At 44.7% G+C, this 13,381-nt stretch overlaps 1 protein-coding gene across 7 annotated transcripts in view; it reads left to right on the top strand.

Annotated features, from left to right (window-relative positions):
• Positions 1 to 13,381, top strand: part of DOCK10 (dedicator of cytokinesis 10) — a 161,090-nt gene that overhangs the window by 126,807 nt on the left and 20,902 nt on the right. For all 7 annotated transcript variants that reach the window (XM_068145507.1, XM_068145506.1, XM_068145504.1 and 4 more), the window contains exons 30-42: positions 1,912 to 2,008; positions 3,466 to 3,510; positions 4,586 to 4,761; positions 4,866 to 4,982; positions 6,316 to 6,427; positions 7,165 to 7,286; positions 7,372 to 7,486; positions 7,641 to 7,707; positions 8,251 to 8,298; positions 10,337 to 10,438; positions 11,085 to 11,209; positions 12,060 to 12,172; positions 12,872 to 13,009. In XM_068145507.1, coding sequence (XP_068001608.1) covers positions 1,912 to 2,008; positions 3,466 to 3,510; positions 4,586 to 4,761; positions 4,866 to 4,982; positions 6,316 to 6,427; positions 7,165 to 7,286; positions 7,372 to 7,486; positions 7,641 to 7,707; positions 8,251 to 8,298; positions 10,337 to 10,438; positions 11,085 to 11,209; positions 12,060 to 12,172; positions 12,872 to 13,009 — 1,377 coding nt within the window. The remainder of the gene's footprint in view (positions 1 to 1,911; positions 2,009 to 3,465; positions 3,511 to 4,585; positions 4,762 to 4,865; positions 4,983 to 6,315; positions 6,428 to 7,164; positions 7,287 to 7,371; positions 7,487 to 7,640; positions 7,708 to 8,250; positions 8,299 to 10,336; positions 10,439 to 11,084; positions 11,210 to 12,059; positions 12,173 to 12,871; positions 13,010 to 13,381) is intronic.

Raw genomic sequence — 13,381 nt, 5'->3', positions numbered from 1 at the left:
ATGAATGTTATAGCTTAAAGTCTATAACTCTGTAAATAATATTATGCTATCTGAAAATTGTTGCCATATTGCAAACTTCCCTCTACACATTCAACCACAGAAAAAGGAGTTTAATTAGAAAAGCCAATTAATGTCCAGTGGAAAAGCTTGACTGAGAGCAGAACTTGGCACCTCCTTGGCAACGAGTGCCACCCAGAAGCTCTCCAGATTTGCTGTCCATACAGCATCCCTCCAGCATTGCCAGACAGTCAGTATCCCTCCATCTAGCAGCCATCCAGCCTTGCCAGCCATCCAGCATCCCCCCAGCACCACTCATCATCACTACAGCAACACCAGCCACCTAGCACCTGTCCAGAGTTACCATCCACTCAGCACCATTCCAGTCTTGACAGCCAGCCAGTACTCTTCCACCCATCATCCTTTTCAAGCTAGCTACCAGGGTGTGTGGAAGCAGAACCACTGCAGAGCTGAGGCAGAGGTACCACTGGAAATGTTTTTGTGGTGTTTGAAAACAAGAACAACATAAAATCAGAGGTTTCTGACCTCAGGGAGAAAGGTTTCATTTTCAGGCATCTAAGCAAAAATAATTAGTTTAAAGTAGTTTCTGTGTCTTCTGCTTCCTTAACTGCATTGTTTATGTCTCAGAAAGGTGGTATTACAGTGTGGCTTCTCTCCTCAGAAAATTTGACAGTGCTTGAATGCCTAGTTTGTGGATATATCCATCTATAGCACTGCAGTTGGAATTTATTGTAGTTGTGAATGAAACACCATCATTTCTGTTCCACAGAAACACCCCTCCCAGTATTCCGTATTTTGACATTTAAACATTGCTTGGAGAAATATTTATTCAAAAGTTGAAATACCTAATTAGAATTTAGCTAAATGTTCACTCAAAATATCACAGCTCCTCTTGGGAAACGTGTTTCAGGTGCTTCGTGTCTTTATTTGCCGTCAGACCCTGAATTGCACGTCCAGCTGCGATCCTGCTGTGGTTCTGCAGCAACGTAAAACCTTTCAGGAAATCATTTCCCAGCACCTGGCAGGCCCTGGAAAGTGCCTGTTCCAGGTATCCCAGTCTGATGGTGGCAGCAAAAATGCTCCAATTTGATTTTAGGGACTGGCAGACTTAACCACAGGAGAACTAGAAGACCTTTACAAATACTTTCTAAGGCTGGGGCAAATGTTAGACTGAGAACAGCGATCTGAGAAGATGGAAATCATTTATTGCTGGGTATCATGTGGTTTTGTATCTCAGGAACACATCACTGAAATGGGAATGATAAATTCTTGAGGTAGTTCCAAGGCTCTACAAAACAATCAGGGAGGGCTGCTTCAAAGGGACCTATGAAGGAAATAACACCAAAATGGTATCATGAGCTGGAACTCACTGGTATCAATAGAGGAAGTTTTCACCACTATAAATGGAGTTTGGATCTGGCCTATGTGTCTGAAACTTTTTTGGGTGACAAAAAAAAAGGAGTGGTGGGGAGGGGCCAGGCACAATAATTAATTATGCCTGATATATTTGAGACAATGAAGTCCCAAATCCATGTGAACTGGAGAAGGTACTTTGCTGTGATTATATAGTAGCATAGATCATATGATTAGATAGTACTATATGCCATGAAAAGAGCCAGTGTAGTTTTAAATATGCCTTAAACATTTAGCTTGGATCAAGTTTGTATTTATCAGTACATCTTCAATGAAAAATCACAGCTGAGGAATCCAAAAAGCCAATAAGAGACAAAAACACATGTTTATTTTTCATGCAGCTTGGCATCACCAGCCATAAGGTTTTGTTGTTGGGTGTGAGCAGGGATTTTGAGGTAGAGGTAAACAGTAGTGCAGTGCATGTCTTACCATTTTCCCTGGTTTAATGTGATCTGAGTCACTGTGTGTTGTGATTTTCAGATTCTACATCAGTTCAAATTTGACTTTCTACAAGAGGTCTGTCACCATGAGCACTTTATCCCTCTGTGTCTGCCCATCCGGTCTTCAAACATTCCTGGTAAGGCACCATCCCAGTGGGGGTTATCTACAAAGGTCAGTTCTTGGGAGATCCAAAAAGTAGATCACAGATGAACTTTCTGAAGTATCATGTCTGCACATCAAGCACAGAAGCCCCAGGTGGCTTTTCAGGTGTGGTGCTTCAGCAGTGTGATAAAATCAACATCATTTCAGTGTGCCTGCAAGTAACTGCAACCCCTGACATCCCAGCTGGGCAGTGGGAAGTAAGTCTTCCCCTGGAGGTTTTGAAGTTGCTGATCTGGGCTATTTATGAAGGCTAACTGCTGAAGCTGCAGTGGTCTGGTGAGCTGGGGAAGGGGTTGGGCAGATACCCAGGAAGAGGAAGAATCTGAGGCAGTGGTAAGGGGCATTGTGAAACTACTGTTTGGGAACAGGCTTTCCTGCTGCTGTAGGGAGTGTGACTTGTCCACGGAACAACCACTTCTGTGTGTGGAATATCTGACTGCACATGAAGCAATTATTTGTGAACATCAGATAATAGACTGCTGGTGCTTTTGCCTCCAGAGTATGTCTAGGACAGGCAGGCAAGTCCCATGCAATATCACTTTTCTCCCAAATGCAGCTACTTTCCTGGCCTCTGACAAGCCTGGTCCTCAGATACTGCAGTGTTACCTGGAGCAGTGAGCCCAGAGAGGCCCAATCTAGAATCTGTTAGTAATCAAGGCAAAGGTACACTGTGTGTAACCCACATTTTGCAGAGAGGCATGAATGGGTTTTGCTTGTGCTCTAAGTCCACCTTGCCTGTGCCCCAAAGTCAGCAGCCACCATGAAGTCTATCTCATGCACTTGTATCTGCCATTCTGAACCAAACTTTGTGGCCAGTGCCCAGTACTGGGTGCTTTTCACAGAATCCCATCATGGTATGGGTTGGAAGCGACCTCTGGGGATTATTTAGACCAACCCTCCTGCTAAAGCAGGGTCATGTAGAAGAGATTGCCCAGGATTACAATGTCATGGAAAGTTTGGAATCTCTCCAGAGGAGACTCCACAATCTCTCTGATCAGCCTGTTCCAATGCACTAGCACCCTCACATGAAAGAATTTTCTCCTGTTCAGATAGAACCTCCTGCATTCCAGTTTATGCTTGTTGCACCTTGTCCTGTTGCTGGGCATCACTGAAGTGTCCAACCCCAGACTCTTGGTTTGCAGAGGCTAGGAGTTCATCCCTGGGCACAACCCCTTTTCCCTTAGGATGTAGTTCTTTAGCATGCTGAAGGTGGAAGGTATCTTCCAGAGGAAGGCAGAATCATCCCTCCATGCAGCATCTCTCTACCTAAGGGCCATTGTCTCCTTTTTGCTTCACTTTCCAATAGCAAAAAGTGAGTTCATCTTTGACACTCAGCGTTGACCGTAGAAGCTCTTTCATTCAAATCTGAGTCAAATCCAAGTATGTGCTTAATTTTTGCTTATTTTTGGTTTCTGTTTATGAAAAATGAAGACCCCATGACACCTTCAGAATCAGCACAGGACTATCGAACATCAGGTATGAACACAGCAGCTGCCTATGAAGTAAGCAGAGTTGTTCATCGAGAACTTTAAGATTTACTTTGCTGCCCACAAACTCTGGCAAATTTAGGCCAAAATTATTTACTCTTCAAGTGGAATTAGCTTGGGTCTGTGTAGTTTAGAACTCTTGGTTAGAATATGGGAACAACAATTTGTGCTCAGTGCTTCCAAGAAGTGAATAGTGCTGTTATGTGCATCAGGAACAGCAGGAGCAGGGAGGTCATTCTGCCCCTGTACACTGCACTGGTTAGGCCACACCTTGAGTCCTGTGTCCAGTTCTGGGCCCCTCAGTTTAGGAAAGATGTTGAGTGTCCAGAGAAGGACAACAAAGTTGGTGAGGGCTTTGGAACACAAGCCCTATGAGGAGAGGCTGAGGGAGCTGGGGTTGCTTAGCCTGGCGAAAAGGAGACTCAGGGGTGACCTTACTGCTCTCTACAACTACCTGAAGGGAAGTTGTAGACAGGCGGATGATGGTCTCTTCTTCCAGGCAGGCAGCACCAGAACAAGAGGACACAGTCTCAGGCTACGCCAGGGGAGGTTTAGGTTGGATGTTAGGAAGAAGTTCTATACAGAGAGCGTGATTGCCCATTGGAATGGGCTGCCCCAGGAGGTGGTGGAGTCACCATCATTGGAGGTGTTCAGGAGGAGACTTGATGGGGTGCTTGGTGCCATGGGTTAGTTGTTTAGGTGGGTTGGTTTGGTTGATAGGTTGGACACGATGATCTTGAAGGTCTCTTCCAGCCTGGTCTGGGGTGGGGTTGGGTTGGGTCTGATTCTATTCTATTCTATTCTATTCTATTCTATTCTATTCTATTCTATTCTATTCTATTCTATTCTATTCTATTCTATTCTATATAAATTGCAAAAAATACATGGGTTTGAGAAATAATCCTTGATTAATTTATCCTAGCAAGTGAGGGAGGAGAGTAGGTCAGTCAGATGAGGAAATCAAGCTCTAGCAGTGGGTTAAAGCAATCAAAGTTATTGGCAATATGGGATGGGGCTTGTAACTTATATATTAATTTGAGCACTGTTGCCTGTTCTGTTCCAAGATATTCCAGAGTACACCCTGACCAATGAATTTTGCCGTAAACATTTTCTCATTGGAGTCCTGCTGAGGGAGGTTGGGTTTGCCTTGCAAGAAGACCAGGACATTAGGCACTTAGCTTTGGCTGTGCTTAAAAACTTAATGGCAAAGCATTCCTTCGATGATCGATACGCAGAGCCGGTAAACAACCTGTTTGTTCTCTTTCATTTGCTAAACATATGTGGAATGTCCTTAGCCACAAGTTAGTCCTCAGTTCTTTCAGTTCTATCTTTTATTTTTTTTAGGCAAAACAGGCCCAAATAGCAAACCTGTACATGCCACTCTATGGCATGCTTCTGGACAACATGCCAAGGATATACATGAAGGATATGTTCCTTTTCAATATCAACACTTCCAATCAGGTAATTTATGTGGTCTTTTAGGTCAAGCTCATGTCTGACCTAGTCAGTTTGGTGGGAAAAGATCCAAGCTTCTGTTGGTCACAGATCAGTCAGTAAAGTGCAGTTCTGAAAATCCTGATTTGTTTGCATCTGCAGTATTTGATTTGGAAGGTCTTTACCTACAGAGCTTCTGTGGGGTCCTAGGATTTCTTACTGGCAGGGCATGGACTGTGGGTCTGGAACAGTCCCAGGGCACTGACTGTCCCAGACTGGAAGCTCAGAATTGGAGGTTTGCAGCTTCATCCAGTCCAGCCAATCCATTTGCCCTGGCACTACAGGCTGGGGACTGAGGACTCTGTCCCCAGGAAGGTCCCTTGAGAGGTGGCTGGGAGACAGTGTTGTAAAGAAAAACTCCCATTGCCCACAGTTTCACTGGTAGAAGAAATGGACCATGAGCTGTACCAGGAGACAGGGAATGCCCATGGGTAGCTCAAGGAGGGAAGGGGCATAGAACCACTGTTGGGTTCATAGTTGGACTTGATTGTAGAGGTCTCTTCTAACTAAAATGATTCTATGAAAGATCATAAACCAGCTTTACTTTCACATAAATTGTCTGCATAAAATGCATGTGTGGAGGAGCATGTTTGTTTATTTCTTAGAAGTTTAGATGTGTTATGATTATAGCCATGCTTTTAAAACTGGGAACAGATTTCTGTAGGGCTGTTGTGTCTTTCAATACTCCCAGCAACAAAGTCTGTTCCATCTGGTCACAACTAACAGTGGTTAATTCTTCTTCCCCAGTGCTCTGCTAGTGTTTGAGGAGCAAATACAGCATAGATCTGTGCTTAAAACTTTGGTTATTAGAGGGTAAACTATTTGGTATGTTATGGTAAGCCGTGTTCTTTGAAGGCTGTCATAGAATGATCTGGGTTGGAAGAGACCTAAAGATCATCTAGTTCCAAGCCCCATGCCATGGGTAGGGATACCTCCTACTAGACTAGGTTGCTCAAGGCCCCACCTAACCTGGCTTTGAACATGTCTTGTGGCTCCTCCTTCACATGGCCCGTGTCTAAATTTTAGGCAGGAGGGAGAGCTTAGATTTGTTGTGTTGGAGCTGAATGAGCTGCAGCAGTGAGGTTAAACGCCTGTGATGAACCAGTGGGCAGAGAGACAAACCACTGTGTGGTCCCAGCATGGGCTGTGTAAAGCTGTCCTGTATCCTGCTGGTACAGAACTCCTGTGTCTAAACAACTGAAAGCAAGTTTTTGAGCTCAGTGTCCAAGGCAAGCTGCCCTTATGGAAGTTATGTGTGATCTCATGTCCTGGAGTTTTTTCTGCTGCTCTCCAAACACAGGGATCTAGGGATGACTTGAGCACAGCCGGAGGATTTCAGAACCAGACAGCAATGAAACACGCCAACTCCGTGGACACCTCCTTTTCCAAAGATGTCCTGAACTCCATCGCAGGTATAAATGACAGACTGGACATGCACATAGCTAGATTTCTGTGTACCTCACTCCATTGTGCTTTCTGCTCAGGATTCATGGAGGACATCATTAACCCATTTTATGCAGTGTCCAAGGAAACATGCTGTGCAATGTTTCTCTACCCTTCGGGTGGTTTTGGATTGATTTCTGTTTCTCTTGTGGAGCTGCTCTTCTTCTACTGCTTCACTTAACTCTCATGCCTTGGAACAGTGCCAGTATTAGGCTCTCACAGATCCCCATGCCTGGGTTCATTCTTGTAGTCTCTGCCTGACTCAAGAATAGTTCCAAGGTTTCTCCTACAAACTCCTGCAGTCTCTGTGAAATGAGTATTCTTAGTTTTTCCAGGCTTAATGGAAGGGTAGAAACAGGAGTTGCTTTGTTCACTCTCTTCAAACCCCATTTCAGAATTCAGGGAAGTGCATGGACATCTTTCCACTGATTTTTGTGGCTCCAGGACAGGCCTTAGGGAATGTGACAGGCCACTTTAATTCCATGAATAAAGGCAAATCAAGTCATTTTACTGCACTATGTCCCTTGTTTTCAGTACTAAACATACCCATCAATAACTTTGCCGTTGGAAGTTCAAAGCACTGGTGATGTGATACATTTGACACAAACTCAGCTTGTGACACGTTTTCAGTTCTCCATTTTTCTTGTTGGTTTTTGTCTCCATAAATGTTTTCATTTAGCATGTTTGCTGTGACTTTCATTTACAGCCTTTTCATCAATAGCTATCTCTGCAGCAAACCATGCTGACTCCAGAGCTTCCTTAGCAAGTCTTGAATCTAACCCAAGTACCACTGAAAAAAACAGTGAGAGAACTGACACGTGTGAAAAGGTACATGTGCAACTGTTGAGAGCGGTTACTGGAGGTGGAAACCTGTCACTCTGCTTAACAAGGTCCTCTGCTGTCAATTCAACAGATCATGAGACCTTTGTCTTTGATTGGATCAACTCTTCGCTTTGACAAGCTGGATCAAGCTGAAACTAGAAGCCTTTTGATGTGTTTCCTACACATTATGAAAACCATTTCAGAAGGTGAGAAAAATCTCTACCCACCACCTAATTTACCTTGTTGTAAAGTATCCTACTGAATCCAAACAAACAGATGAGAATAATAATTAGTGTATTTTACAGGCTTTAGGTCAAGTTTATTTCCCTCTAACAGATGTACTTTGGTATCTCCCTGTAGATGCACTGATTTCCTACTGGTTGCGAGCACCCTTCTCAGAAATCACAGACTTTTTCAGCATTTTAGAGTAAGCTCACTTTGTGGTTGTTTGATTTTGTGTTAAAGTCACTGCTACAAATAGTTTCTATCTTGAATTTGCACATCTAGTAGAGTAGGCTGAGCTAGCTCCTGTACCTTAGATTATTTTCCCATAATCTTTCGACCTCCTAATGAGATCTCATTAATAAAATCCACATCCTCCAATGTGTTGATCATTTCCATGGCAGGGGCATGATGCTTTGGGTACTCCTCCTAAAAGAGATTAGATTTGGGGGTGAGATGCTGTTCTTCTCTTAAGAAAAGTGTTTGGTTCCCCAAAACTTCCATTCCATGAGAAAGGTTGTGTAATGTCTTCACCAAGTAGGAATCTTCAGCCATGGAGAAAAGGGACAAGGGTGTGGGGAGTGGTGCCTCATCTTGTGCATCCCTGCTCTGGGAACTGCTGCGTTCTTGTCTGTTTGCTTACTAGGAGGTGCACATCCCTCAGGTCTCTCTAAGACACTATGATTCAGCATTTTGTCATCATTAGGAAGGCTTTCATGGCCATAAAATGTGTCATCTTATCTTTCAGGGTTTGCTTGCAAAATTTCAGATACCTGGGAAAACGCAACATCGTGAGGTAATGCTCTAGTTACAGGCTGCCATAGATACCTTGCAGCATGGAAATGTTACTGCATTGTGTTGGGACTGGATGAGGTTAGCATTGTAATTGTCAACTCTCCTGCAAGCATTGCTCTGACCTACTGAAGACAATGTATGTGTCATTGGGTGGAGGGGAGCCTAATGAAGTTCAGCAAGGGCAAGTGTAGGTTCCTGCTGTACCACCACAGGTTAGGGGTTGATCTGCTGGAAAGCACCTCTGTAGAGAAGAGCTTGGGAGTGCTGGTGGGCAAGTTCACCATGAGCCAGCAATGTGCTCTTGTGGCCAAAAAGTCTGGTGGTCTCCTGGGATGCATTAAAAAGGAACATGGCCAGCAGGTTGAAGGAGGTTTTCCTCCCTTTTCCTCTGCCCTAGTGAGGCCACATCTGGAGTACTGTGGCCAGATCTGGGCCTCCCCATTTTGAGACAGGGAACTACTGGAGAGAGTCCAGTGGAACCTACAAAGATGCTGAGGGATCTGGAGCATATCTGACAAGGAGAGGCTGAAAGACCTGGGGCTGTTTAGCTTATCAGTATTGATAGGGCAGGGGTCAAGAGCATGGGGCCAGGCTCTTTTTTGACTGGTGCCCAGCAACAGAACAAGGGGCAGCAGGCACAGACTGGAATCTGGGAGGTTCTATCCAAACATGAGGGAAAAATTCTTTCCTCTGAGGGTGCTGGAGCCCTGGAACAGGCTACCCAGAGAGGTTGTGGAGTCTCCTTCCCTGGAGAGATTGCAAACCCTCATGGACATTGCAATTTTGGGCAACCCACTCTGTGACCCTGTGAACTAGGTGATTTTTAGAGGTCCCTTCCAACCCTAACCATTTTGTGATTCTGTGATTTAATACAGTAGGGGTTTCACTGTATCACTTAGGTTGGAAAGGACCTCGAGGATCATCGGGTCCAACCTATCAACACAGACCCCATGACTAGACCATGGCACCAAGTGCCACGTCCAATCTCCCCTTGAACGCCTCCAGGGTCGATGACTCAACCACCTCCCTGGGCAACCCGTTCCAATGACGAACGACTCGCTCAGTGAAGAACTTCCTCCTCACCTCAAGTCTAAACCTCCCCTGGCGCAGCTTGAGACTGTGTCCTCTTGTTCTGGTGCTGGTTGCCTGGGAGAAGAGGCCAACCCCTTCCCAGCTACAACCACCTTTCAGGTAGTTGTAGAGGGCAATGAGGTCACCCCTGAGCCTCCTCTTCTCTAGGCTAAACAATCCCAGCTTCCTCAGCCTCTCCTCATAGGGCTTGTGTTCAAGGCCTCTCCCCAGCCTTGTTGCCCTTCTCTGGACACATTCAAGTGTTTCGATGTCCTTCTTAAACTGAGGGGCCCAGAACTGGACACAGTACTCAAGGTGCGGCCTAACCAATGCAGAGTACAGGGGCACTATGACCTCCCTGCTCCTGCTGCCCACACTATTCCTAATGCAGGCCAGGATGCTATTGGCCCTCCTGGCCACCTGGGCACACTGTTGGCTCATATTCAGGTGGCTGTTGATCAGCACCCCCAGGTCCCTCTCTGTTTGGGAGCTCTCCAGCCACTCCAACCCCAGCCTATAGCTCTGCATGGGATTGCCGTAGCCAAAGTGCACCCAAGATACTAGGCCATTCCCAACCATATTTCTTTGCCTATGCTAAACAAAGGTACTTGAACACTGTGTTTTCCATCCATACAATGGAAAGAAGATATTTAATAGGCATAAATAGATGTTTGACGGCAATAAAAAAGTAATCTCCTGTTTCTACCCACTGTCTGAAGAAGTGTGAGATGGTGTTCCAACTGTGAAATGGGAAATGCATGCTTTGTCTCAGCTGATACTTCATTTTTAATTTAGTGTTAGTCCTCTGGACTTGGCTGTATGTCATATTGTGGGAAAAGAAAAGGTCAGCAGATGAACCACTTCATGCTGCATGGTAGGTTTTGTCAGGGCTGTGGCTGTTCTTCAGAGACAAGGCGAAAATCAGCGTCACGTTCCATAGGAGATAAACACTTATTTTCTCTTCACAGGAAAATTGCTGCTGCTTTTAAGTTTGTTCAGGCCACCCAGAATAATGGAACCCTTAAAGGTTCAAACTCCTCTGGCCAGGCATCAGGTCTGCTCTCCCAATGGTAAGGGCATGTTGTATTATTAACTCCTGTACAGCCGCAGTTACCATCCAGTCCTTGTACGCTTTCACACTGTTGACTGAAAAGAAGTTGACACCACGCATAACACACTTTAGAGCCTCCAGAACTATAAACTGTAGAAGAATTGAGTGCCCTGAACTTCAGCCTGACTTAGAAGCTGTTGTTTGTAATGGGATGCTCAGAAGAATCCTTAGTTAGTTTTAGTTAAGTGTTGCAGAAGCAGTATCTCTTGGTTTTAGCTCAAGGCCCTCTCTGAAAGGTAATCCAGGTTTCCCCAACTCAAAGGAATTTGTAGGTCTGCAACTTTATGCTTTCATGGAATCTTACTGCACATCTCAGTTTCTCTCTGTTTTCTGACCATCAGCCAGCTCTTGAGGCTGGTGCTTTCTTTTCATAGTGCTCAGTGAGTGTTTTGTCTCCTGTGATCTCAGGAAATCACAACACATCTGTTTGTTCTGTGCACCTCCCCGACTTCCTTCTTCATCTGTTTTCTCTCCAACATTTTGCATTACTTTGTATGGCTTACCCTTTGAGAAGTACTGCAGAAAGTTCTGGCATGGCTAAGTTCTGTATAGGCATGAGAGTTTATTCTTTATTTCTATCTTTTAATGATACATTTCCATTTCAGGATGCATTCTACTTCTAGTCACGAGGGCCACAAGCATCCCAGATCTCAGACATTGCCGATAATCCGCAGCAAAAACGCACTTTCTAACCCCAAACTCTTGCAAATGATAGACAGCAACACTGCAAGTGAGTACCAAAAATTATCTTACTTCCCTCTGGAATTCTGTGGAGTGTAGATCAGCCTCTATAAATCTGTTTTCAAGAGTGCCAGTGGAGAGCCTGAACAGAAACAGAGCTGCTGACTGCATGATATGTTTTTTTTCAGGAGAAATCTGACATTCAGTTTGATTAAAGTGTATTTAGAAACAAATTAATTGCAATACCCTAACATACTGAAATAGTCTTAATGACACGTTATTCCCCCCTTCCCACCATCTCTCACAGCTATGGCTATGTACTTTGCTGTACAAGCAGATGTGCGCTGGCTGAAATAGTACATTTATTAGATCTATCAACAAAGGCGGCCTTTTCATACTGAAGCCTCTTTAAATCACAGTATCACAGTATCACTTAGGTTGGAAAGGACCTCAAGGATCATCGAGTCCAACCTACCAGCACAGACCCCATGACTAGACCATGGCACCAAGTGCCACATCCAATCTCCCCTTCAACGCCTCCAGGGTCGATGACTCAACCACCTCCCTGGGCAACCCATTCCAATGACGAATGACTCACTCGGTGAAGAACTTCCTCCTCACCTCGAGTCTAAATGATGGGATCAAAGTCATCCATCCCACTTTACAGTTGGGTTTATCTCCTCCTTTGAGGACAAACAGCAACAGTGAAAGAATATGCTCACATCACTGGTGCAGCTGGTGAAAGCTGACTGCTCCTGTGAGCAGTTTCCTTCCAAGTGCCCATTCAGTTACATGTGCATCTAGAAACCCCATCTCTGCTGTGCTGAGGCTCAGTGGCCAGACTGCAGAATTACATCATCTTCACACTTGTTGCTCATCTTGCTTTTTACCTGTTGCAGGCAGCTCAAATGAGACAGACATTGTACAGTATGTGGACACTGAGGCAAACATTGCCACAGAAGTTTCCCTCACAATCCTTGACCTGTTGTGTCTTTACACTCTGAATCACCAGGTATGTTCTGCTGTCTCATTTTCTGCTTGAATGGTGCTAGTGTGGGATGTGTGGTGTAAGGCCTGGAGGAGCAGGCAATTAAATGTCTGAGACAGGAAGATAGGGAAATAGATAAACCAATCCTCAGTGAAGGTTTTTTATGAAGAAATTGACTCATAACAGCCAAGAGGGATGTGGAAGAACATCATCCTAGGTATCCAGGGCTATATACAGCCCTTCTCTGCATGAAAGTGTCACACATACACTAAAACATCCCCTTACCTGAATCAGAGTTTTCCTACCAGGTTTTAGACATAAGATTTCCATACTGCTTATAATCTCCCTGTCTTCAACCAGCAGGGTAGATTTCTACCTCCTTAAAAATTGCTTTATGAGCATTGGGCCAGAAGTCTTGCTGAAGATCTCATAGCTACAACACAGCAGGCAGGTCCTTTTTAATTGGTGTCTCCAGTCTGCCACCCTAGCTCTTAAACCATGTGTGTATCATCCACAAATACACTATGGGCTTAGGAAAGTGTTGTCCTTGAAAGACTGCAAGTGAAAGGAGGCTGCAGCAAGCTGTCAATGCCTCATCCACTGGGAGTTTACACTGAAATAAACCATTCCCTAGGGACACTCCAATACATAGTCCTACAGATCATTCTTCTTTGTGTTCACATTAATAACCAGAATGTGCTGTCTTGTCTGTGAACTTTCCAGAGGCTGCTCCAGCAGTCTGATTGCCAGAATGCATTGATGAAGAAAGTCTTTGACACACACATGCTCTTTCTGCAAATCAACCAGTCAGCAGCAGCTCTCAAGCACGTCTTTGCTGCCCTGCGGCTCTTTGTAGGCAAGGTAACTGGGGGTTTATTCTCTTAGTCTGACCTACTGATATGTTACAGCTTGAGGTACTTTGGGAGAGTTTTGAATTTATTGCTGATTAAAAGTTTGCAATACCTGAAAAATTAGTTGTGTTTTGGGAAATGAAAAGTTTACTAAGATGGTGGAGCTTGAAAGGTTAATAGATAAGGGATGTCTGTGTCTGTGATACCTGGTTATGGCTTTCATGCTGTAATCACCTGTGGAAGAAAGCTTGAAACTCCAGTGCTCCCATAGTCTTCATGGCACACATCTGGGTCATAGAATCCAGATTACAGCTGTCCCCAGAGAAGCTAGCAGGAGAGTATTCCATACCCTTCACCAAAAGTTCATCCTGACTGTTGCAGT

Source organism: Melanerpes formicivorus, unplaced genomic scaffold, assembly GCF_026170545.1.
Source record: "Melanerpes formicivorus ecotype bairdi unplaced genomic scaffold, bMelFor1.0.p_v2 SCAF_12, whole genome shotgun sequence".
NCBI lineage: Eukaryota > Metazoa > Chordata > Aves > Piciformes > Picidae > Melanerpes > Melanerpes formicivorus.
This window is presented reverse-complemented; position numbering and strand designations above follow the sequence as displayed.